The sequence below is a fragment of the Pocillopora damicornis genome, chromosome 1, assembly GCF_964200805.1.
Source record: "Pocillopora damicornis chromosome 1, jaPocDami1.2, whole genome shotgun sequence".
In the NCBI taxonomy this organism is placed as follows: domain Eukaryota; kingdom Metazoa; phylum Cnidaria; class Anthozoa; order Scleractinia; family Pocilloporidae; genus Pocillopora; species Pocillopora damicornis.
The window spans coordinates 37188625-37212625 of NC_142670.1; the positions used below are offsets into that span (position 1 = coordinate 37188625).

The following is a 24001-nucleotide window of genomic DNA, read 5'->3' on the forward strand; positions in this document are numbered from 1 at the left end:
TTAAAAGTTTTAGCCAGAGATCGTTTTTTAAATTTCACTAGAAATATAGTTCTCAATCTACTTTTTGGAAGACAAACAGATGACACAGATATTGTACTCTTTCCACAACGCGCTACAAACAAGAAAGTACAATATAAGGGGCCAGGCAAAGAAAAATCTGAAAAAAGTCGGATGACGTCACCGAGTCTCAGCAGCGAAATTTGCATACGAATCCCATGATATTAACAACATCTTGTGGACGACATAAGGCTATCTATTAAAGGTAAAAACTTTTCAAAATATTGCAATGTAACGAAAACGCATGGCAGGGTTCCAACTAACCCCTTCCACTCCCCTTGTACCACAGTGAGGGTATAAGTTTTTATTTACGTTTTGAAAATTAAACTTGAAAAATAAGGTGACAAGAAATAGGCGACATCTTTCTTTTCAGCGGTCTTCAGTTCTGAACTAAGTTTGAAGTTTAACGTATCCATAAGTTCAACGAGTAGGACTGGGATGGAGCTTTATTTTTTCCACCATCATAACCAAAGTCATATTCAGTTTCAAGACCACCATCTTCAACGAAAGAAGCAGCGGAAGTTTCTGTGATCCCAATCCCATGATCAGCACGTGCACAGCTACTTCCTCCTCCTCCTCCAATCATCATCACTGCTCCATCCCCATTATCCCAGTCACACCAGAAGCCGATCTTGTTAGCGCTTTGGATGTCTCCACTGCAGTTAGCTTGTTGAAACCCGTCTGTTGACTTGTACTGTCCGCCATATTGAACTGGACAACTTCCCAGACACTGATCACTGGCCCAGACCGTGCCATTTCTAAAGTCGCCATAACTTGTGATTTTAGATCGAAATGTATGTCCACCCAAACAGTTACCTGTGGTCTGTAACAGAGAGATGTGGCTGGGGTCGTCACTGCGCGTGATTTTTAATTCTCTGCCGCTGACCGACCAAAAGGCTGTTGAAATCATATCGTCGTTCTTTGAAGAGTTGTTTGTCGCTCCAAGGGCAATTTGGTGGTCGTACCACCATCTACCATCGTCACGCATCCAATTTTTGCCATCGCTGTTTAAGAATCGAGCGATAAGAGTCCAGCCTGTAGTGAAAAAACAGTTCTCATATTTTCTGTTTTTTATTAGTATTATTATTTTTATTATTATTATTATTATTATTTTTATTATTATTATTATTATTATTTTTATTATTATTATTATTATTTTTATTATTTTTATTATTATTATTATTATTATTATTATTATAGTGCATGGACATTTTAATTTTATTTCTACGTCTTTCTAGCATATGATGGGAATATTGTAGAGGATAGCTCTGTATTCTCTTTCTAACTTGAAACGAATTGTGCAATGTTCCCACCCTTCTTCTGTCTTTATCGGTGGTAAAAAAAAAATAAAAAAATAAAAAAATAAAAAATTTGCGGTGACCATAATGAAAAATATTAACCGTTAGCCGTAAAAACCATCGCTACATTAAGACTCTCTTTGAAGACCAACTTTTGAGCCAGAGGTAGATCGATATAACTACGGATTGCAATTTTCAGAGCCTCGCTTTCTAGTCTAATAGAAAAAAAATGCGGGGGGGGGACTTTCTCGGTTTTACCACCTGATATCCACAATCGGCCAGAAAGTTTGGAGATGTGATATAGATAATGGTTGTTAGTTGTTGCAAAGCAATAATCCTATGTTTTATAAACCGTACATTTCTCTTACTTTATCTTCTAGCTCCTTGTCAAATAAATCTTTGAAAGCCTTGCACCAGAGGCCAAAAGCTTTCGGTATGAAAATGTTGTTTTTGGTCAGTGAGCGCAAGCTTATTTAAAAAAAGATGAAGTTATCAAAACTGGTGGAGAGGAATTAGTTATAGCCTAACTAATAAACTGACTCTAAGTAGTGTGACTAACAAATAACAAACAGGGTTTACCGCTATGTATACATGTTTTTCCATTTCCATAAAATCCACTTTTACAGGAACACTTGTGGGAGCCATAGGTGTTCTGGCAGTTTGCATTAACGTCACAAGGCCAGATGGAAGCACTGCACTCGTCCATATCTGAACATTAAACGAAATTAACTTGGGTAGGAGTGAATTAACGGGAGAATTTGGAAATATTCGATGAGGACAAGAAAGTGGTAAACAGCAAAGCTTTGAGTCATTCTCCGGTAATGGAAGAGAATTAAGTTAAGTTTGAAGCAGTGTTGTAAATGTACACTAAATTATGTCTCACCCGTTTCGCAATGTTCCGCTGTGTATCCTTTCACGCAAACGCACACGTAACTGTTCTTCTCGTACTGTGCCGCACATTTCCCATTGTTCTGACAAGGCCATTTGAAACATGGAGACTAAAGAAAATATATAACGATAAGAAAGAAAGGAGAAAGATGTGGCACCAATCATTTTAAATATCATCACGGACCGTGTTTACAATAGAGTCTGTATATCTCTAAATAAACCTTCCCCGCTAATACCCAAAAATTCTTTGTAAGTCTTCCGCTTAAATAACCCCTCCCCCAATTTCTGCAATTAATCACACTGTCCTCCTTCCACTGAGGAGAAACTTCAAAAGAAAAACATAGAGCTCAAATGTTACAGTTATCAGATTGGATCAGTTAGCCTTAAGAGTATTATTGAAAAAGCTAAAAAAGAAAAAACTTCCACAATAAATTGTCTGTAATTCCTTGCCTTTTCCTTTCATAAAAAGAGAGTCAACGTTTTTCATGTCCGACTCACTACGATACTATAGTGATGGTGACTCTGACTAGGGACAAGGTTGTCTGAGTTGTTGTACAAATCCGATGGAAGTAATTCACACAGAACTTTGCCATTGATATCATGAAATGCAGCCAGGTTTAAACTAAAAACACGACTGAATGTTGACACAAGCAAATCCACCCTCGCTTTCCTTTCCAACCTGGAGCGGTTCCAGGATGTACTGAACGGGGGTTCGGGTAAACGTCTGCTGAAGGGAGCCTATCCAAGGGGTCGGGGGCATGCTTTCACCAGAGTATTTTGAAATCTAGATCGTCGGAAAGGTGATATATCCAGGTTTTTTGAGCCGATGATTGTGGTTCGTTAATGCCATTGAAAAAAATCTCTGTTTTGAACTATTTTAAATTTTTATGTCCATCAAACTCGTCAGAAACCGCGCGTATTGAAATGTTTTTCATTTCATTGTAGGGTGTTCGGCCGAACCCCCCGAAACAATTCTGCACCTGCCCTAGAGTGGGCAACTACTTTAGGCCTTTGTTGAGAAAAAAGTAAGGCGCATTTGAACTTGGTTTGGCGAGTGGCTCACAACTGAGACAGGGTTGATGTTTACCTTTGTTTACATTTACGTGAGTGTTCGTAAACGAATCCGAAGTGTTCTTTCCACACACAAACGCTGATAAAAGTTCTTGTTAAGTGTTTTCATACACGCGTGTACATTCTGTTTAAAAAAATAAACTCTTCCAATATCGTTTGCGTGTGAGAGAAAGGCCTCGACACTTAAACAAAATAGGATTAAGAACGTAAACGTAAGCCTGTGGAGCATATGCCAAGGGATTCAGAATCAGGCAGCGACAGATGTTTCATTGCTCCAGTGTAATAGTTTATCCTACAACTCATAATCAAGAGAAAGACTAACTCTAACGGAGGTTAACTAAACGTGAGATTAAACAACTGTGCAAAGATGAATCCACGCATAGGTAGAAGGGAAAATGTATCATCTCCAGCACCTACTATTCCTTCATCGTTTAGTTCACAAATCATGGTTCTTTCTTGTTCCTTGTAATTCACTGAGAGGCAAAGTGGACGGCTTCTCAGGCAGAGATGGACGCAGGATAAAACGCTGGACGCCTTCTGACGATCTATGACATGACCGGTTAGGTAATAATCTTCCACAATTTGAATGAAGGATGATCGGCCCTGTAGAGCTGATGATGAACTGTACACTGCAGTGGTCACAGTCAGTAGCATCATGAAGACGTTCATGTTCTAACCTGTGAAAAGCGGAGTTGTCCTACACTGGTAAGGCAAATTATAAAGGATCCATTGCCGATATATTTTTTGTTGAAATTAGAATTTCGCATTTCCTAACCCATCTGTTTAACTGATTTTCATTTGTTGATTGTAATAAAACTTTTCAAAGCATATTTTGTTATGGCAATAGAAACGAGTGTAGCCCAATTCGGCCTGTAATCATACGAGTGTTCGAGTGATAACAAAGTCGGACGACCGCGAAGCGGGAGCCCGATTTGTTTATCACGACTTTACGACACGAATTCTTAAGTCTCTTCTACCAAAATGCACTGATGTTGCTGAGTAAAGCGGAACATTGGAGAGCTAAGCAGATGTTGTTTTTCAAGAAATCTGCGTCATTGTCTTTTCAGTTAGGAATGAAAATTTTCCATACCACACATTTCAAGAGTTCATGTCTTCCGCAGTATCTGATCGAAAGGAAGCTTGAAAGCTACAATCACGTTAAATTTGCCCCACTGTTTCCGAAAAGCTGAATTCTTCAACCGAACATGAACTGATAGATATTTTGACTTCGCTTTCACAGAACTTTGAATCTGCTTTTATAATTACAGTTACATGTATTTAAAAACATTAGCAGTGTAAGAAGCGAAAATTACCTGATGTTTGGTTATGTAATTCTGCTTTTGTATTCGACTTATTCCAAAGGTTGGATGTAAAAGATTGAGAAAGACAACCTTTAGTTGTCCCTTAGCAAGCTTCAATATAAGGTTTTGACAGAATCATCGATCTGTCTGCAGGTTGTCTGCTGACAGGCGTCGTTCAAAAGTAGTGTGTAGTATTAGTTAAACCTATTTTGCGCTTATGTCATGAGTTGCCCTTCGATCGCTTACAGCCAGAAAATAATCTCTGTAAGAAAGAGAAATTAGGGAAAAAGAGAAAAACAAAAGTCCACAATGCTTTCCTCTCGACCGAATAAAAGTACGAGAAGATGATTGGGAAAGAAACCGTTCGACGTTTGATTATGACGGACGTCAAAAATGCAAATAGATATCAAAAATGCAAATTTATATATCTTTTTTTGAGTGCTTCGTCAACGGTAGAACCAAATGGAAACTTTTCGTGTCAAAGATGCATTTTATTTGCTTCGATGTTGGTTGGATATATAACCACCTGCTGGTGATTGACTGAAACATTGCCTGCTGGTAGCAGTGCATATTTTTCTCCGTTGGTTAAGGGTTGTGCAAGAAAAGGAAGGATTTTACCAAACGCGGAAGGGAAGGGGCATTTGAAATTGGAAGACGCATTTGTGGAGAACCATCCATTTTTCAAATCTAGAAGAAAGTGTTACGAGGCAATTTAATTTTTAAGTAGGTCAATGAAAATTGCTCAGTCCATTTTAATAATCAACATGGAAATGGCTTGTTCTGCTATTTTTGGCCTGATGTGAAGCTGGACGAGACTCTCCGCGATTCAGACCACAATTTTATTCGATCCAAAAAAAAGCAACAACAACAGCTGAAGCAAACTGCTACGAATACATCTTAAAGCAGTAACGGAAATGGGGATAGTAACTCTTAAGCTTGGTGGTTAATGAGAAAGATGATACCTTGGTGTCTTACGCCATTCAATTACCATGACTTCCATAATAATTGTTGTTATTAACGTTGTTACTATGGCTTACACCTCGTAGCACTTCATATATGCCTTGATTCAGTCATAAAGATGGTGGAAGGACACTGTTTGTCTATTAGCCGAGGCGGTTCCAGAATGTACTAAACGTGGGGGTCGGGCGCATGCCTCCACCGGAACATTCTGAGATTTAGATCCTCGGAAAGGTGATATCCAGGTTTTTTGAGACGATGATTGTGGTTTGTTAATGCCATTGAAAACAATCTCTGTTTTGAGCTATATTAAACATATACTATGTCCATCAAACTCGTCAGAAACCGCACGTGTTGGAATGTTTTTTTTATTTCATAGCCTTGCCCTTTAAAATACATCACATACGACAGATATATTCACAGCGTCAGACTATTCGTACATTGCTGAGGATTTTAGGTAGTTGCGCGACTGAACATCAAGGTTGTGGGTCTTGATTCAACGACCAGTAGAGGACCACTGGCTTTGTTTCTTTCTGTAACTCAATGCAGTAAATTTTTAAATGTTATTTGGCTTTGTGAGGAAAATAAATTATTTATAGCGCGATTGTCCATGCCGCTAGGATAGATCAGATAACCCCACGCTCATGATTTTTAAAAGTGATTCTTTGGCATATGGGTTTTTTGTTTTCCAAAAACATTCAGGCGCAATTCCGAACATCTTTCATGTTAATTATCTAGTTTCTCTTCTTCCAAATAACCAGTTCTAGCGGTAATTAACATCAAAAACGATAACATGTACTGGCTGTTTTCTAAAATATTAGCAGTTTATACCGATGGCATGAGGCAAGGTGTTCTTCTCTTTTAATGAAAAATTAAAACAAGCAGAAAATACTATAGAGACGTAGCATTTGTGTGTTTTGTTGTTAATATCCGACGTCTTAACTGATTATCGTCGTAAAAGGTTCTTTGAAGGGAAAGTAAGTTTTCAAGATTAAACGGGCCGGCAAGGTCACCAGATATTTGCAATTAGTTGCCTTTAGGAAAAGTTGTATTTTCATTCTTTCAGTTAATTGCAGTATTAGGCCAGCAGGTATCAATTTAGCAGGTGAAATGTAAACCTCAACTTTTGTCATGTTTAAAATGCAAGTGTTTTCTGTTTTGTCCACTTCTTTTTGTGGTCTCTTGTTTATCCTTAAACCTTTAACTCCAATTTCTCCTAACAATATCAATACAATAGCAAACAGACAAGTGGTTAGAATAAAGAAAAATATCTATAAGGAGATTGTAAGTTGATCCAATGCCAAATTCTCTAAACTAACATCACAGGAACTGTATGGAAGATAGTAAGGAGAATTACTAATGAGATCTTGGGTCTTGGGAGTTAAAGGGTTAAATCTTCTCGCGCGGATACTCTAGATCTAGTAGTTTCGCATATCGGAACTGAAATTTTCAATTTAAAAAAAATAATTTTCGGAAGCATAAGCCGTTGACATGTCCAAATTGGAAAACTCTGTTTCAGATCTTGAGAAGTTCCTTGCCATGAGGATCCCACCAAGTGAAATCTAATGCATTTTATAAAACATATAAACAACCGTTAAAAAAGGAATAGATATCATGATTGTGGAGGCGGACAAGCCCCGAGTACTATAAAGATTTATTTTTGGTTCACATCGTGGTTGGTGAGAGGAACTTGCCAAAGTGTAAACGATATGGTATGATTATGAGGGCTAATTATTATTTGTTGTTACATATCATATATCAGTTGATGACCTGTCGTATATTTATACATACCTAGAATTAAATTTGTGTTTATACAGGAAGCCCTAACTTTGAATTATTGATCAGTTATAAGTATGCCTTCGTTCACATAATTTTCAAGATTTTGAATTTAAATATCTTATATCTGAAACAGTCACACGACATTAAACCTACTTTCCTTTTCCATTTTGCATTTGTTAACTGACAACATCTAACTGACTTCCGAAAATCAACCAATAAGAGTTGGAAACTATCCACAGAAAGATATTTCTTATACTCTGTATAGGAACAATAGGAATGAGAAAATTCAGCAAAGGGATGAAACAAATTTTATCCCGGGATAAACAAATTCGTCGTCATGAATTCTTCAGCATTATGAGTGTATGTTCTTAAGATACTCCTCACTTAACGACTTGATTTCCTCCAAACTTACTGTCTCTTTAAATTTGTTGGGACAAAATATTTTTTAGCACTTTTCAAGAACATGCAACTTCGAAACAGATGCACGGAGAATCAAATTTTTTTTTTCACCTCTTTTCCTTTTCTTTCCTCCTCATCTTATATTTTACCACTATTCTCAGAAATCATGATAGGACCCCGCTGTATTGTGATGAACAATTAATGTGTGTCTTGGGAACAATGTCAAACACTTCACCCAAAATTTTTCCCACTCCGAAACTCTCGAGGAAAGAAATAATCTTCACTGCATTCTGAAGTGGGTGAAAGAGAATGTCAGGGTGATACGAAGTAGCAGCTTTTAGCATAACATAACCAAAAATGAACCGAAAAAATAGTTCATCTAAAATCTATGAATGCTATACTAGCACAAATATCGGGTTTACTATTTAACTAATAACATGATAATAATTTCATTACCTTCGTCTGCAGCAGCCCTGCAATGAAACCATGTGAACAAGAGAACAGACGCAATAGCAAAGGGAAGCACCGTGAAAATGAAGCCTTGCCCTTTAAAATACATCACATACGGCTGAAATATATATAACGACAGACTATTCGTAGGCTGCTGAGGATTTAAGGTAGTTGCGCGACAGGACATCAAGGCTGTGGGTTTTAATTCAACGACCATTTAGAAGACCACTGCCTTCATTTGCTTCTGCAACGCAAAGCAGTAAATTTTTAATGCTATTTTGCAGGACTGTCCTTGCCGCTCAGGATAGATCAGATGACAACCCACGCTCATGATTCTGAAAGGTGATTCTTTGGCATATGGGTTTTTTGGCGACAAAACATTCAGACGCAATTCCTAACATCTTTCATGTTAATTATCTGGTTTCTCTTCTTTCAAATAACCAATTCTTGAGGTAGTTAACGCCAGAAAAGATTACATGAGCTTGTTATTTTCTAAAAAATATTACTTGTTTATGCCGATGGAACGAAGCAAGGTGTTCTTTTCCTTGAATGAAAAAATAAAACAAGCCTATAATAGCAGAAAATACCATAGAGACTTCGCATTTGTACGTTTTGTTAATATTCGACATTTTAACCGATTAACTTCATAAAAGGTTCTTGGAAGGGAAAGTAATCTTGAACGGGCCCCTAAGGTGAACAAATACTTGAAATTAGTTGCCATGAGGAAAAGTTGTATTTTCATTCTTTCATTAAATTTCACTAAGTGCGAATGTCTCTTCATAAAACAAACAGACGAGGAGCGGTATTGGACCAGCAGGTATCAGTTTAGCAGGTGAAATGTAAACCTTGATTGCATTGTTAACTTTTCCCTTGTTTAAAATGCAAGTGTTTCCTGTTTTGTCCACTTCGTTTTGGGGTCTCTTGTTTATCCATAAGCCTATAACTCCCATGAGTGACCACGACAGAATTTCTCTTTTTTACAAGATCAAAATAATATCAAGCAGACAAGTGATTAGAATAAAGAAAAATATCACTAGGGGATTGTAAGTTGATCCAATACCAAATTCTCTAAACGAACATCATAAGAACTGTATGGCAGACAGCATGGAGAATTGCCAATGAGATCTTGGGAGTCAGTAAAAGGGTTAAGCCTTCTCGAGGGGATACTCAAGATCTACTAAGTAGGTTTGCATACCGGAACTGAAATTTTCAGTTGTAAAGAAATTATTTACGGAAGCATAAGCCGTTGTTATGTCCATATTGGAAAACTCTCTTTAAGATATTGAGAAATTTCTTCAATGAGAATCGCACCAAATGAACTCTAATACATTTTCTAATACATTTAAACAGTGGTTAAAAATGAAATAAATATTATAAATTGTGGAAGCTAACAAACCTTGAGTACTATTTCTGCAGTTAAAAACAATAAGAGTCGATCAAGATTATAATATAATTTATGTATACGAAAACATTGAGCTAAGATTCATGTTGCATATCAAGCATAAGATTTATTTTTTGTTTACATCGTGGTTGGCTTATTCTAAATACTAGCAATATAGTTCTCAAGTTACTTTTTGAAAAACAAGTAGATAACGCAGATATTGTACTCTTTCCACAACGCGCTACAAATAAGTAAGTACAATATTTGCAAACGAATCAAAGAGGCACCATCTAAACTAATAGCTAGCTATATTCTATGTAAAAAAAAAAAAATAACTAAGACATGTTGTAGATAGCTGTCGAAAAAAATGTAAAATTTTCTTATTCAGCAAAATGACATTTAAATGTCTCGTCTTCGAAACAGAAATTGAATCATAAGCACGCCTTGGTACCTAGGTAAATTTTTGGTGTACCATGTTTCCCATACTTAGAACATTTTGCAAATGTTTATTCAAATGTTTTCAGATATTGTGTTTCTCTAAAGTACCCCAAAAAACTAAAAACATAAAAATATAAAAAAAAGATTTTGTTTACCTTGTTGCTTTTATCTTTGTCAGTGGGAATAGTTGTGATTTAGTCCTAGTTTTTTTAGAGAGGATTCTCAGTAGTTATTAAAGATATTAAAAGGCAAATCCATTCACTCAGTAACACATCAGGGCCAACCCATCCTCCTGTTATAAAGTCGAATTTTCCAATAATTTTTTTTCTGTTAATTTATTTTGGATGTGACACGGGCGCACATAAAAATTCATTAAAAAATTCATTACTTATTCTCTTTCTTTCAGATTTTCAGGAAATGTTGCTGACATGTTAATAATGAGCTCCTCTAATGCCCTGCGAACACTTCGTCAAAGACTGACACATTTTTAGAAGTTCAGTGCTGTGGAATAGTCTATCTGTTTATCTGCGGCAAACATGGATTCTCTACTCCATAAATCCAGCTGCAGAAATTCCGTGCGAGAAAATCTATAATCCATTTAACGCACTGCACCCATGGAAATCTGGGAACTTTTAAGTGTTAACTGTTATTCTTAGGAATGTTAACATTTGTTCTGGCTACATTTTAATGAAGATTGCTTCCTGGATTTTGACTATTTCATCAATCCTAAATTTAAACCATGGACTAAATAGAGTCATCGTATTTCTTTCTATATCCTTTGGGGATATTATGTATCTCAACGTTCATCAGTTTTGCGCAAAATTGTCAGTGGAAAAGGAGGAACTTGTAATTCCTAACGGATCCACGAATTCAATGAGTAAGACTGGGTTGGAGCGTCAGGGATGTAAGCATTGTAATCAAACTTATATTCCGTGTAAGTGTCAACGACAGAAGCTTGGTCAGTGAAGTGAAGTACACTAAACCCTTAGTATTATTTTCTTTTTTCCTTTCAGGTTCGATTACCCCTATTGTTTTGAAAAGCTACCGTCTGACGTCACCGAACCCCACTAGCGCAATTTGCATATGTATCCCATTATATTAACGGCATCTTATTGATGACATGGAATGCTATCTATTAAAGGTGAAAATTTTTCAAAATATTGCAACGTAACAAAAACGCAAGGGAGCGTTCAACCAACCCCTCCCTCACCCCCCCTGTATCACGGTAGGGGTATAAGTTTTATGTGCGTTTCACAATTAAACTCGGATAATACGCTGATAAAAATGAGCAACATCATCCTTTTCAACGTTCTTCAGTTCTAAACTGGGCTTGAAAAAGAAAGATCTCTTAATTTTTAACGGATCCATAGGTTCAACGAGTAGGAGTGGGATGGAGCTTTATTTTTTTCAGCATGATAACCAAAGTCATATTCAGTTTCACTATGAGCTATTTCGACGAAAGAAGCGGCGTTACTTTCTGTGATCCCAATCCCGTAATCTGCACGTGCACAGCCACTTCCTCCTCCACCAATCATCATCACTGCTCCATCCCCAGCACCCCAGTCACACTAGAAGCCGATCTTGTTGGCGCTTTGGATGTTTCCATTGCAATCAGCCTGTTGAAACCCGTCTGTTGACTTGTACTGTCTGCCATATTGAACCGTACAACTTCCCAGACACTGATTACTGGCCCAAATTTTGCCACTTCTAAAGTCGCCATAACATGTGATTTTAGAACGGAATGTTTGTCCGTCCAAACGGTTACCTATAGTCTGTAACAGAGGGGTGTGGCTGGGGTCATCACTGCGTGTGATCTTTAATTCGCTTCCTCTGACCAACCAAAATGCTGATAAGATCATATCAGAGTTTGTAAAGGGACTCTCTGTCTTTCCAATGGCATGTTGATGGTCATACCACTAATGGCCAGTATCAGCCATCCAGTTCTTGACGTCATTATTTGAAAAGCGGGCAACAATAGTCCAGCCTCTACTGTCTGTTGTCAATTCACAGTAGACCTACAGTATCAAGAAAAAGAAAAAAAAAACAGTGATTAACTGATACCAAACCATGAAAAAAAATGCATTGTTTCATGTCTTGAATATATATTTTTAACAATTCAAATATTTTGTTAGTAGAATAATAAAAAAGATGGTAAGTTTTTAGCTCGGTAAAGAAATAGAGAAAGATGTTTTTCCTTCTTTTCATGAGCGTGGGAAAAAGAAAATTCTGAGTCCCCATGAGGAATCGAACCTCAAACCCTCGGATTCCACGCTCCGATGCTAACGAAGTTAATAAATGATAAGCGTTCTGCATACTTCTAGGGTCAGCAATGTCTTAAGCGTCATGTTTTCTAACATGTCATTGAACTTTGTAATGGGCCTTACTCACCATAGAGTCTCTGTGGCTCTCTGTCTCTTTACATCATAGTTCTTACCTGGAAGTTTCCAGCTGTTGCGTGAATACAGCCTTGAACCGTTATTTTAGCTAGAGTTTAACTTTTCTAATCAAGGTTGCTTGATGTTTAGAGGAAGAATATATATTACATTTTGCTTCTGTTTACACTTACAGGAAAGGGTACTTGAGTGTTTCCAGCTCGTAAGTAGTACATCCCATCAGCTTTGCGAGAGGGTCCACGCTGAATTAGGTCACAAGAACTATCTAGAGGCGGAACATAAAATTTCAAGAACTTTGAAGTCAAACTGTATAAACACATTTGAACACAGCTTGAGTTTTTGATTAAAAGTAAAAGAATTTGCTTACCATTCTAAGACTTTTGTCAAACATTTTCCTGTCCAGTTTATCATAAACAACATGGGGAAATGTGTTTGGGATGTACAGTTGAAAAGTACTCGAAGTAATAATTGTTATAATGCCAGTTAATTTCGTAGCAATCACCGTGGTTGTTGTTTCCGATAACCCAAAGCTGTTTGTGGCTCTACAGATGTAGTCTTCTTCACCATGTGCTTTTGTTGTACTTACTGCGAGACATCCGTCTTCCTGGAAAAACGGAGAGAACAAAGTGGATCTTTGATAACCAGACCATTCAACTTTGGAACGAGGGGAGCCTGTGGCCATGCAACAGAGACTTACAGTCGTTCCTTGTTGTACAATGACCTTCGGCGGGGGTTTCTTTGTAAACTGTGGTAGTTCTAAAAACAAAAAGGTCATCAAGTTAACCAAAAAATAAAGAGACCATGAATTATCTCAGATATATGCAGTTTGAGTACGTTTTTAAAGATCGAAAATTTTGTCGTGCGCAGTTTATCAAGGTGAAGAAAGAGCAAGAGGGAAAAGTACATGTCTTTGGGGCAAAAAGGATTACACTCGGTATTGCCATAATTTCATTTTATTTCAGTCAGCCTATAGTAGATGATAAAACCATGATAAAAATGAAATACAAATTAATATAATTTAAAAGTAATGTTTTTGTCGCAAGGGCCAGATTGGGCAGAAGTATTCGATTTAGACATTTTTACATTCCCTTCAGTTTTATTCTTTGTCTTGCGCGTTGGGAAAAGTGACTCAGGTTACGAAACGTGAATTGAGAGTAACAGACGCTGACTACCTCAATTTCGAATGCAAGATTGGAAAGCCCTTAAAGTTAAAGATCCTACCTTTTACGAGCAACTTGCCCGCGATTCTGAAAATTCCTAAGCTAGTGTGAGCTGTACACATATACGACCCCAATGTGACCTTTGAACGCTGTTGATTCGTAGCATACCATCTTCCACAGAAGCATCAGATAGATTACCTCCAAGCTTACGCCATGCTATTTTAAAAGACGTCTGGCCTTGAACCCAACAGAAGAATGTTGCTGTCTAATTGATAAAGACTTCCTGAGATACTGGATACACACTGATCTTCGGTGGAACAACGCACTCTCCCTTTGGTCCCTGAATACCAACCAATCCTCTGAGGCCTTTGTTCCCTGTTAAGCCAATATATCATTCTTGTCCTTGACGACCCTTCGTTCCAGTCTCTCCTCTAATTCCAGGAGCTCCAATGGACCCTTTGTCGCCTTTATCGCCCTTTACTCCTTGAGGTCCTACAGGTCCTATTTTGCCGCCCACGCCTGGAGTTCCAGTGGGCCCCGATGTGCCTGGTGGTCCTTCCTTTCCAGAGGCCCCTTTCTCTCCCTTATATCCAGGATACCCATGGGCTCCTGGCGGTCCTGGGGGTCCTGCCTGGCATATTCTGTCCGATGATTTACAAACTTTACTGAACTTGTTATTTATTTCTTCGCGGATTTGTTGTTAAGTTATTGTTCCTGCTGTTGGACGCTGAACAATATTTCTTTTCTTTCTTTCATAATGATTCACTAGATGTTTTCTCAGTACACTTTTAAAATCTGATGTCAAACAAGTGGAAAAAAATTGTCAAGGGTTTCAAATACTATTAGGAAAAAAAATTGTCATCCTAGAGTGCTGGAGCTTCTCTTTTATGTTAAAATTCTGCATCGAAAATTATCGTTTTTGATGCGAAAAGACCATTTGGTAAGTCACAATGAGCAGATCTCTTAGATGCCAGTCATTTTTCATCATCTGGGAAGGGCGGGGGTCGGGGATTTTTGTGAAGATCGTGTGGTCTTCTTCGGAAACAGGAGTAACGATCAGTGGTCACTAATGGAGTGAAAATTGACTCCCAATAAGGGGGATAGTTAGAATACTAAAGAGCCCAATAAATTTTATTGTGGCACAGCCAAAATCCTACGACCTTCCCCCTTCCCCCCTTCTCCCCCCCCCCCCGCCGGATATAAAATATATCTGGTCTCTTACAACATGTGATTTCGAAGTTATATATTTAGGCATCAAACGAACTTTGTTCAACATTCAGCAGCCTAATCATACATTTGTATTTCTATATCTTCAGCTCATAACCACCAAGATCAGTCCTCTATAAATATTTCGTACACGACCGTTAAAACGTTCCCATCTGGATGAGTTCATCGAAGTTTAAGAAATAGTTTTATCAAGTCATGTGGCTGCATAAACCGTATAAGTGTATGCAATGTTGTATAATCCTTTCGTTACATAAAAAAAGACAAGCGTTACAAGAGTTTAAGGGCTGACGTTTCGAGCATTAGCCCTTTTTGAGCGCCCCTCGTCCATCGCTCTGACGAAGGGCTGACGCTCGAAACGGCAGTCTTTAAACTCTTAACGGTGGCCAATTTACGTTTTCAACTCAGTTGATAACACTAAATTACCCTGTTATACTCTCTCACCGACGCAGCACCACAGTTTCTATAGAGAATTACCCTCTTTATATTACACCAAGCCTGTTTTTCTCTGCTATCTTGCATTTGTAAACTGACAACATCTAACATCAGACGTGACTTCCGAAAAGGAACCAGTTAGAGCTGGCAAGTTTTCACGAAAAGATATTTCTTATACTCTTTATGAGAACAATAACGATAAGAAAGTTCAGCAAAGGGATCAATGAAACAAATTTATGGTCATGAATTCTTCAACATTATGAGTGTTCTTAAGACGCTTCTCTCTTAATTTTCAGTAGAAGTTGATTTCTTTCAAACTTACTGTCTCTTTGTCGGGACGAAACAGTTGCAGCACTTTTCAAGAACATGCAACTTTGAAACAGATGCATTGAGAATCAAAGTTTTCACTCATATCTCTCTACCTATTTTTCCTTTCCTTTCTTCCTCCTCTTATATTTTGCTATTATTCTAAGAAACACCATCTATATTATTACTCTCTCCATAAAGTTGTTAACTATTTCATGATAGGACTCCGCTTGTGATGAACAAGTTAATGTGTGTCTTGGTAACAATTTCAAACACTTCAGCTTTGAACATAACATTACCAAAAATGAACCGAAAATATAGTTCATCTGAAAGCTTTGAATGCTATTCCAGCAAAAATATATAGTTTACTGTATTACTAGTAACATAATAATAATTATATCACTTTCGTCTGCTACAGCCCGGCAATGAAACCATGAGAAGAAAAGAAGAGACGCGAAACCAAAGGGAAGCACCGTGAAAATGAAGCGTTGATTTTGAAAATACATCATATACAACTGAAATATACACAGCAACAGACTTTTCGTACACTGCTGACGATTTTAGGATGTTGCGCGACTGGACATCAAGGTTGTGGGTCCTAATTGAACGACCATTGGAAAACAACTGCCGTCGTTTGTTTTTGCAACGCAAAGTAGTAAATTTTTAATGTTATTTGGCTTTTTTAGCATAATAAATTATTGAAAGGGTGATTGTTTATGCCGCTTAGGATAGGTCAGTTAACAACCCATGCTCACGATTTTGAAATGTGATCGTGTGGCATATGTTTTTTTTTTTCGTTCGAGAAACATTCAGGCGGAATTCCGAGCTAATTATCTAGTTTCTCTTCCAAATAACCAGTTCTAGAGGTAGTTAACGTCAAAAAAGATGACATGTATTCGTTATTTTCTAGGATATTACCCGTTTGTACCGATGGAATGAGACAAGGTGTTCTTCTCCTTGAATGGAAAATTAAAACAAGCTTGTTTATTGGCAGAAAATGCTATAGAGACGTAGCATTTGTGCGTTTTGTTGTTAATATCCGACGTTTTATATGTATTGTTAGAAACAAACAGATAAGGAGCAGTATTGGTCCTGCAGGTATCGATTTAGCGGATGAAATGTAAACCTTGATTTCATTTTAACTTTTCCCATGTTTCAAATGCAAGTGTTTCCCGTTTTGTCCTCTTCTTTTTGTGGTCTCTTGTTTGTCCATAAGCCTTTACACGTGGATACTCTAGATCTAGTAGTTTTGCATACCGGAACTGAAATTTTCAATTGAAAAGACATTATTTTCGGAAGTATAAGCCGTTGACATGTCCATATTTTAAACTCTGTTTGAGATGTTGAGAAATTTCTTTCCATGAAAATCCCACTAAATGAACCCTAATGAATTTTCTATCACATTCAAACAAGAGTTAAAAAATGAAGATGATTTATATTATTGTGGAGGCGGACAAGCCTGAGTAGTATTTCTGCATTTATAAACATAGTTGACTTAGATTAAAATATAATTTATGTTTTAAAAAACATTGAGGTAAGATGCATGTTACATTTAACAAATAGAGAAGCCTTGACTGTGCTCTAGATCTGTTCTCCTATAAAGCACGCAGGAAGCGGCTAGAGCACGGAAGAAGTGAGGGGAGAAACACGAGACCCATACGAGACCCACTTCTCGAGTGCTCTAGCCGCTTCCTAAGTGCTTTATAACAGAAAAGAACACAGTCAAGGCTTCTCTATTTGTTTTATAATAAAGAATCCGCAAAATTCCTCCAGCATTTCTTTTAATTTTCAGAACAAACTTTATTTCAGCCCAGCTCTATACTCTATACTCTCATAGAGCACGCTCTTTCAACCAACGACAGCGCGCGCTATACCCGAACTTTATTATAAATCAAGCATAGATATTTATTTTTTGTTCACATCATGATTGGTTTACTCTAAATACTACCAATGAGTTCTCAACTTACTTTTTGGAAGACAAATAGATGATGCAGATATTGTACTCTTTTCACAACGCGCTACAAACAAAAAAGTACAATATAGGGGCCAGAAAACATAATGCAGAATTCTTAATTGACGGATTTCCTTTAAAAACGAATCATAGAGGCATCATCTAAACTACTAGCTAGGAATCTTTTAAAAGCATAATTGAGACATGTTGTAGACAGTTGTCGAAACCAAATAAAAAAGTTTTTATTCAGCAAAATGACATTTCAATGTACTCGACTTTGAAGCAGGAATTGAATCAAAAGCACGCCTCTTCTGACGTCACCCGCTCTTTCTAGTTAAACTTATAGCTTATGGCTGAACCTCACTTCATTTAGGAGGCTTTAAACGCTTAGCTCACTCCCATTAAAACTCTCCCTAAAACTCGCGAAGCCTAAGGATTATAAACTAAACGGAATGTTGACGTTTGCAAAATTGACCACCTAATGCTAAGGTGACTTTTTGACTACCACTTTCGTCGCTTGAACTTAAATAACAAAATATCGTAACCGTGAACGAATCCAAAATTTCAAAGCAGTGCAAAATCAAGTTAGTTTAACTTTGTTACGGGGCGAAAACAGAACATTTACTGACCATTTAAAACGCTCATTGATAAGCCCACGGCAAATGTCTACTTCAGTAGCATTTTGTACATTATGGACACATATTTGCTTAGGGTTTTATTGCTGACAATTGAGGTGTGGTTTAAGGGTTGATATATAAGCTACGAAGGAATGAACGGTTCCAATTTTCAAGGTGAAACACAGCAACCCCTGAGTCTTATTTTCTATTTTACTGTCAGCTTCGATAACTACTGTTCTTTTGAAAAGCCAAAACTTATGGTTAAAAAAAAGGAAAAGTCTGAAAAAAGTCTCCCATGTCGGATGACGTCACCGCGTCCCAGCAGCGAAATTTGCATAGGTATCCCATGATATTAACTACATCTTGTGGACGACATAAGGGTATCTGTTAAAGGTAAAAACTTTTCAAAATATTGCAACGTCACGAACACACATGGCAGGGTTCCAAGGGTGAGGGTATAAGTTTTTATTTACGTTTTGACAATTAAACTTGAATAATAAGGTGACAAGAAATAAGGAACATCTTTCTTTTCAGCGGTCTTCAGTTCTGAACTAAGTTTGAAAAAGAAAGATCTTATAATGTTTTAACGGATCCATAAGTTCAACGAATAGGATTGAGATGGAACTTTATTTGTTGCACCATCATAACCAAAGTCATATTCAGTTTCACTACCACCATATTCAACAAAAGAAGCAGCTTCAGCTTCTGTGATCCCAATTCCATGATCAGCACGTGCACAGCTACCTCCTCCTCCACCAATCATTATCACTGATCCATCCCCATCACTCCAGTCACACCAGAAGCCGATCTTGTTGGCGCTTTGGATGTTTCCTTTGCAATCAGCCTGTTGAAACCCGTCTGTTGACTTGTACTGTCCGCCATACTGAACCGTACAACTTCCCAGACACCGATTACTAGCCCAGACCTTGCCATTTCTAAAGTCGCCATAACTTGTGATCTTAGATCGGAATGTTTGTCCACCCAAACAGTTACCTGTGGTCTGTAACAGAGGGGTGTGACTGGGGTCGTCACTGCGCGTGATCTTAAATTCGCTTCCTCTGACCAACCAAAATGCTGGTGAGATCATGTCAGTGTTTATAAAGGGACTCTCTGTCTTTCCAGTGGCAACTTGACGGTCGTACCACCAATGGCCAGTGTCAGCCATCCAGTTTTTGACGTCATTATTTGAAAAGCGGGCAATAAGAGTCCAGCCTGTACCGTCTGTTGTCAATTCGCAGTAGACCTGTAGTAAAAAAGAAAAAAAATATGAGTGCTTCACTGATACCGAACCGTGAAAAAATGCATTGTTTCATGTCTTAAAAAGATATGTTTTAACAATTTAAATATTTTCTTACAAGAACATCAAAAAAGATGGTAAGTCTTGAGCTCGGTGAAGAGAAAACATCTTTTTCCGTCTTGTCACAAGCGTGGGAAAGGATAATTTCTGAGTCCCCATGAGGAATCGAACCTCAGACGTTCGGATCTCGCGCTCCGATACTCAACCAAAGACACTATGATTAGCAAGGCCTATTAAGAAGTTCCTATATGACATGCGTTCTGCAGACCTCTGGGGTCATCAATGTCTTGAGCGTCATGTTTTTTAACATGTCATTAAACTTCGTAATGGGCCTTACTCACCATAGAGTCTCTGTTGCTCTCTGTCTCTTTGCATCATAGTTCTCGTCTAAAAGTTTCCAGTTGTTGCGTGAATGCAGCCTTGAATCGTTATTTTAGTTGGAGATTTAACTATTCTTATCAAGGTTGCTGACCGACATGGCTGCATTGCCGTTATTTAGGGGAAGAATATATATTACATTTTTCTTTAGTTTAGACTTACAGGAAAGGCTAGTTGAGTGTTTTTATCGCATACGTGGTACATCGCGGCAGTTTCGCGAGAGGGTCCGTGAAAACAAGAGGAAGAGTTCACATTGTGCTTCATTGGTTAACTTTTGACCTTTTTATGTTCGTGGAGCCATTTTTGTTGTTGTTGCAAAATAATTTGTTTAAAAAGGGTTGATATGTAACGGCCGGGTGTAAGATAATTCAACATTAGCCAACATCAAGACGCCTATGCATGACAGGACGGATAATGCATGCACTGTAAGTACCTCCCGTTGTTCCATACAAAGCCTTAGAAAAGTTTTCTAAGGCTTTGTATGGGACAACGGGAGGTACTTACAGTCCACACGTTTTTCCGTCCTGTCATGGGTCCTTCAAAGTGCCAAAGAGAAACCAGGTTAGATGAGAATCTGACCATGCGAGACAAACCTTTTTTAGCCATGTCAACGAAATGCATAAAGCATTCTTAGAAAACGGTCTCCACTCTCTTTGCATTATAGTTCTTACTTGGAAGTTTCCAGTTATTGCGTGAATACAGCCTTGAACCGTTATTTCAGTTGAAGATTTAACTTTTCTAATCAATCGCTGACTGGCTCGGCTGCATTGCCGTTATTTTGAGAGAGGAATACGTATGTATAAAACGTATACAACAGGACAACTTCGAATAAAGACTGTATTCCAGAATAACAATATACATGACAGCTTTCACGCATTCCTTTTCATTTTCCTTTTTTGAGTTTTCATCAAGAGTTCAAAGTTCAATTCGTGGGGGGTAAGAAACATACAAAAATCCACGTGACAATCTCGGTCCAGTTTTCAACAACGTACTATATTTAATACGGTTCAGACTTACAGAAAAGGCTGGTTGAGTGTTTTTAGCTCGTAGGTAGTACATCCCATCAGTTTTGCGAGAAGGTCCATGCTGAATTAAGTCACAAGAACTATCTAGAGACGGAACACAAAACTTCAAGAACTTTCAAGTCAAACTGTTTAAAAACATTTGTACACAGCTTACGTTTTTCGAATAAATTAAAAAGACTGCTTATCATTTTAAGACTTTTGGCAAACATTTTCTTGTCTAGTTTGTATAAAAAAAAATAATGGAAAAAAAAACGTAGAGAGGAAATGTGTTTTGGATGTACAGTTGAAAAGTAATAAAAGTAATAATTGTTTTAATACCCATTAATTTCGTAGCAATCACCGTGGTTACTGTTTCCGTTAACCCAAAGCTGTTTGTGGCTCGACAGATGTAATCTTCTTCACCATGTGCTTTTGCAGTATTTACTGCGAGACATCCGTCTTCCTGGAAAAACGGAGGGAACGAAGTGGACCTTTGATGCCTAGTCCATTCAACTTTAGGGCGAGGGGAACCTGTGGCCACGCAGCAGAGGCTGACAGTTGTTGCTTGTTCTACAACGACCTTCGGTGAAGGTTTGTTAGTAAACTATGGTACCTCTAAACAAAAAGAAGATCATCAAGTTAACAACCAAAATAGGAGACCACGAATAATCTCAGATATATGCAGTTTGCGTACGTTTTTGAAAATTGAAAATTTTTTCGCAGATTATCAATTTGAAGGAAAAGCAACAGGAAAAAGTAAACGTCTCTGGTGCAAAAAGGATTACACTCGATATTATTACAAGTTCATTTTAATTTCACTTTCCTCTGATAGATGATCTTCGGTGGAACAACACATTCTCCCTTTGGTCCCTGAATACCAAACAATCCTCTGATACCTTTGTTCCCTTTTAAGCCAATAGATCCTTTTCGTCCGTGACGACCCTTCGCTCCAGTATCTCCTTTCATTGCAAGAGCTCCAACACACCCTCTGTCGCCTTTGTCGCCCTTTACTCCTTGAGGTCCCACAGGTCCTCTTTTGCCACCCACGCCTGGAGCCCCAATAGGCCCCGATGGGCCTGGTGGTCCTACCTTTCCAGAGGCCCCTTTTTCTCCTTTATATCCGGAATACCCAAGGGCTCCTGGCTGTCCCGGAGGTCCTGCCTGGTATATTTTGTCTGAGGAGTTACAAACATCAATGAACTTGTTGTTTATTTCTTGGCGGATTTGTTGTAAAGTTACAGTTCCTGCCGTTGGATTTGGAGCAATATTTCTTTTTTCTCTTTTGCGATGATCCGCTGGATGTTTTCTCATAACACTTTCGAAATCCTCGTGTGAAACAAGTGGAAAAAAATGGTCAAGGGTTTTAAATAATTTTGGAAAAAAAAACATATTCATCCTGGAGTGCGGGAGCTTCACTATATGTTTTAAAACAACTTAATTCTGCATTAAACATTATCGTCTTTAATGCAAAAAGACCATTTGGTAAGTCTCAAAGAACAAATCTCTTGGCCAGTCATTATTGGTCGCCAGGGGCTGGGATCGGGGGATATTGTGGTGATCACGTGGTTTTCATCGGGAACAGAGGGGAGGATCAGTGGTCACTAACAGAATGTAAAGGGGTGGCTGTAGAAAATTGACGGTCATACATCAATGCAAATTAAGCGTCCGCCATGTTGGTGCCCACCTCAGGTGTGCAAATATATTGCCATCTCTACAGTGCCCTCTCTCAAATACTTTGTTTTATGAATATTTCAGGTGAAAAAAATCCAGAATCACAAGAGAATATTCTCCTTAGAATACCTGTGCTTTCGAACTATGCGGAGGGCCTAGAAAGCCACGTTCGAGAGCGATAACTTAAGAACATTTTTTGTGATTGGTGTCGATCCAGTAGCCATTCCAAGCAGAATGTCTGTCCTCGATAGAAGTCTCGCACCTTCTTTCTTATTTTGTTCTGGAGACAAGTTATTCCTGACAAATAAGCAATTTAAAACATTCAAAAGTCTTGAAGCTTACAACCAAATAGTGTCTGGCTTCGTAACATCAGTTCAAGGAGCAGAGATTGTAAACAAGATTGTTGTTGTAGCGAAGGTGAGACATTCGCAGCGGATGAACGATCCCCTTGGAGGCATTTGGATCATCGCAAAAAGGGATACACAAATATACGTCAAGAAGAAATAACGAATATAGTATGTGAAACATAGGAAATGTTCCACAATCATAACGCACGATCCGAACGCACTACTTAGGGGAAATGCTTGGCTTAATCCTTAAAGAAAATTCGTTGTAATTCAATGAGGAGAACTTCATAACCAATCAGAACAATCCTCTCTGAATATTTCGTACAGGACCATTAAAACGTTCCCATTTCAATGATAGTTGAGATAATTTTATCAAGTCATGTTTCCGCATAAACCGTCAAAGGTTATGCAATGTTATATTTTAGTCATAATAATATCCTTTCTTTACATGAAAAAGAGAAGCATCACAAGCAACTGTTACATCTTGCCAACCTGAACTTCACTTTTAGTATTTTAAGTTTGCATATTGTTTGTTGTAGTCTTAAGGTATGTGGGTTGAGATTATATGAACCCGTTGTACAACAAATACTGACCTAATCATCTTGCCAAAATGATATGGGTTTTTCGCATGACTACAGCCTATCATGATCTCCATCATATCGAAAAGTTTATGGTCAGTTCTCATCAAACATCTGGAGCTCATAAATAAACACCAGGTCAATTAAGGCGGTTTTGCCATTTTCGTCATTTCCTATTCTTCCTTGCGGGGAATCGAATTGTAGAAGCTAAATAAATTCATATCATACTTCAAATTAACGTCGTTTGGATCAAAGTATATAGTTTTGTATTTGCATGTACCTGTAAACGTTTCCAGCTTGTCCTCGACGTTTTTGTCTGCTTCATTTTTCGTCTTCATGCGACTTTCAACAGCTAAAATACGCACTTCATTGATTTGCGTTCGCTTGTTGATCATCTCCATCCTCAGGAACAGCGCAACAATCAGTAGAATCGAAATAAAAGAAAGAACCGATGAACTCTTTCGAAGGACTTCGTCTGTCCTTTTTCTGTGAGCTCTCTCTGTAGAGTCCATTGTAGCTTTTCGGGACTTTTGGGCTCTTCTACTGAACAACGTTTATAATAAACGTGTAAGAAAACTGACATACTTGTTTTCTTCCGCTGAAGATTTGCACTTCCCGTGT

General features: G+C 38.0%; 2 protein-coding genes and 1 pseudogene across 4 annotated transcripts; all 3 read right to left on the bottom strand.

Annotated features, from left to right (window-relative positions):
• Positions 1 to 41: 41 nt before the first annotated feature.
• On the bottom strand, positions 42 to 4774 carry LOC113672147 (uncharacterized). Its single transcript, XM_089209809.1, has 6 exons — positions 4628 to 4774; positions 3658 to 3991; position 3496; positions 2239 to 2353; positions 1935 to 2063; positions 42 to 1092 (listed from the first exon to the last, which is right to left on the bottom strand). The coding sequence occupies exons 2-6, from the start codon at positions 3981 to 3983 to the stop codon at positions 461 to 463; spliced, it is 1203 nt and encodes a 400-aa protein (XP_089065935.1). The 5' UTR covers positions 3984 to 3991; positions 4628 to 4774; the 3' UTR covers positions 42 to 460.
• Positions 4775 to 11374: 6600 nt separating this feature from the next.
• Positions 11375 to 23951, bottom strand: LOC149053628 (uncharacterized; annotated as a pseudogene).
• LOC149053629 (intelectin-1-like) lies at positions 18547 to 22110 on the bottom strand. Of its 3 annotated transcripts, none has more exons than XM_089209725.1 (3): positions 21124 to 22110; positions 20798 to 20889; positions 18547 to 19348 (listed from the first exon to the last, which is right to left on the bottom strand). In XM_089209725.1, the coding sequence occupies exons 1-3, from the start codon at positions 21125 to 21127 to the stop codon at positions 18689 to 18691; spliced, it is 756 nt and encodes a 251-aa protein (XP_089065851.1). In that variant the 5' UTR covers positions 21128 to 22110; the 3' UTR covers positions 18547 to 18688. The 3 variants fall into 3 exon arrangements, with proteins under 3 accessions (XP_089065851.1, XP_089065863.1, XP_089065868.1); XM_089209737.1 differs by having other exon boundaries at positions 20798 to 20885; positions 21124 to 21706; XM_089209742.1 differs by lacking the exon at positions 20798 to 20889.
• Positions 23952 to 24001: the final 50 nt, after the last annotated feature.

Coding starts and splice junctions, on each gene's coding strand:
- LOC149053629 (XM_089209725.1), bottom strand. Junction 19,349..20,797: donor ACACTCAACCAGCCTTTTCT/GTAAGTCTGAAC, acceptor TTTTTACTACAG/GTCTACTGCGAATTGACAAC.
- LOC113672147 (XM_089209809.1), bottom strand. CDS start 3,983: ATGAACGTCTTCATGATGCTACTGACTGTGACCACTGCAGTGTACAGT. Junction 2,064..2,238: donor AGCGGAACATTGCGAAACGG/GTGAGACATAAT, acceptor TTTAATGTTCAG/ATATGGACGAGTGCAGTGCT. Junction 1,093..1,934: donor AAAAACATGTATACATAGCG/GTAAACCCTGTT, acceptor TTTTCACTACAG/GCTGGACTCTTATCGCTCGA.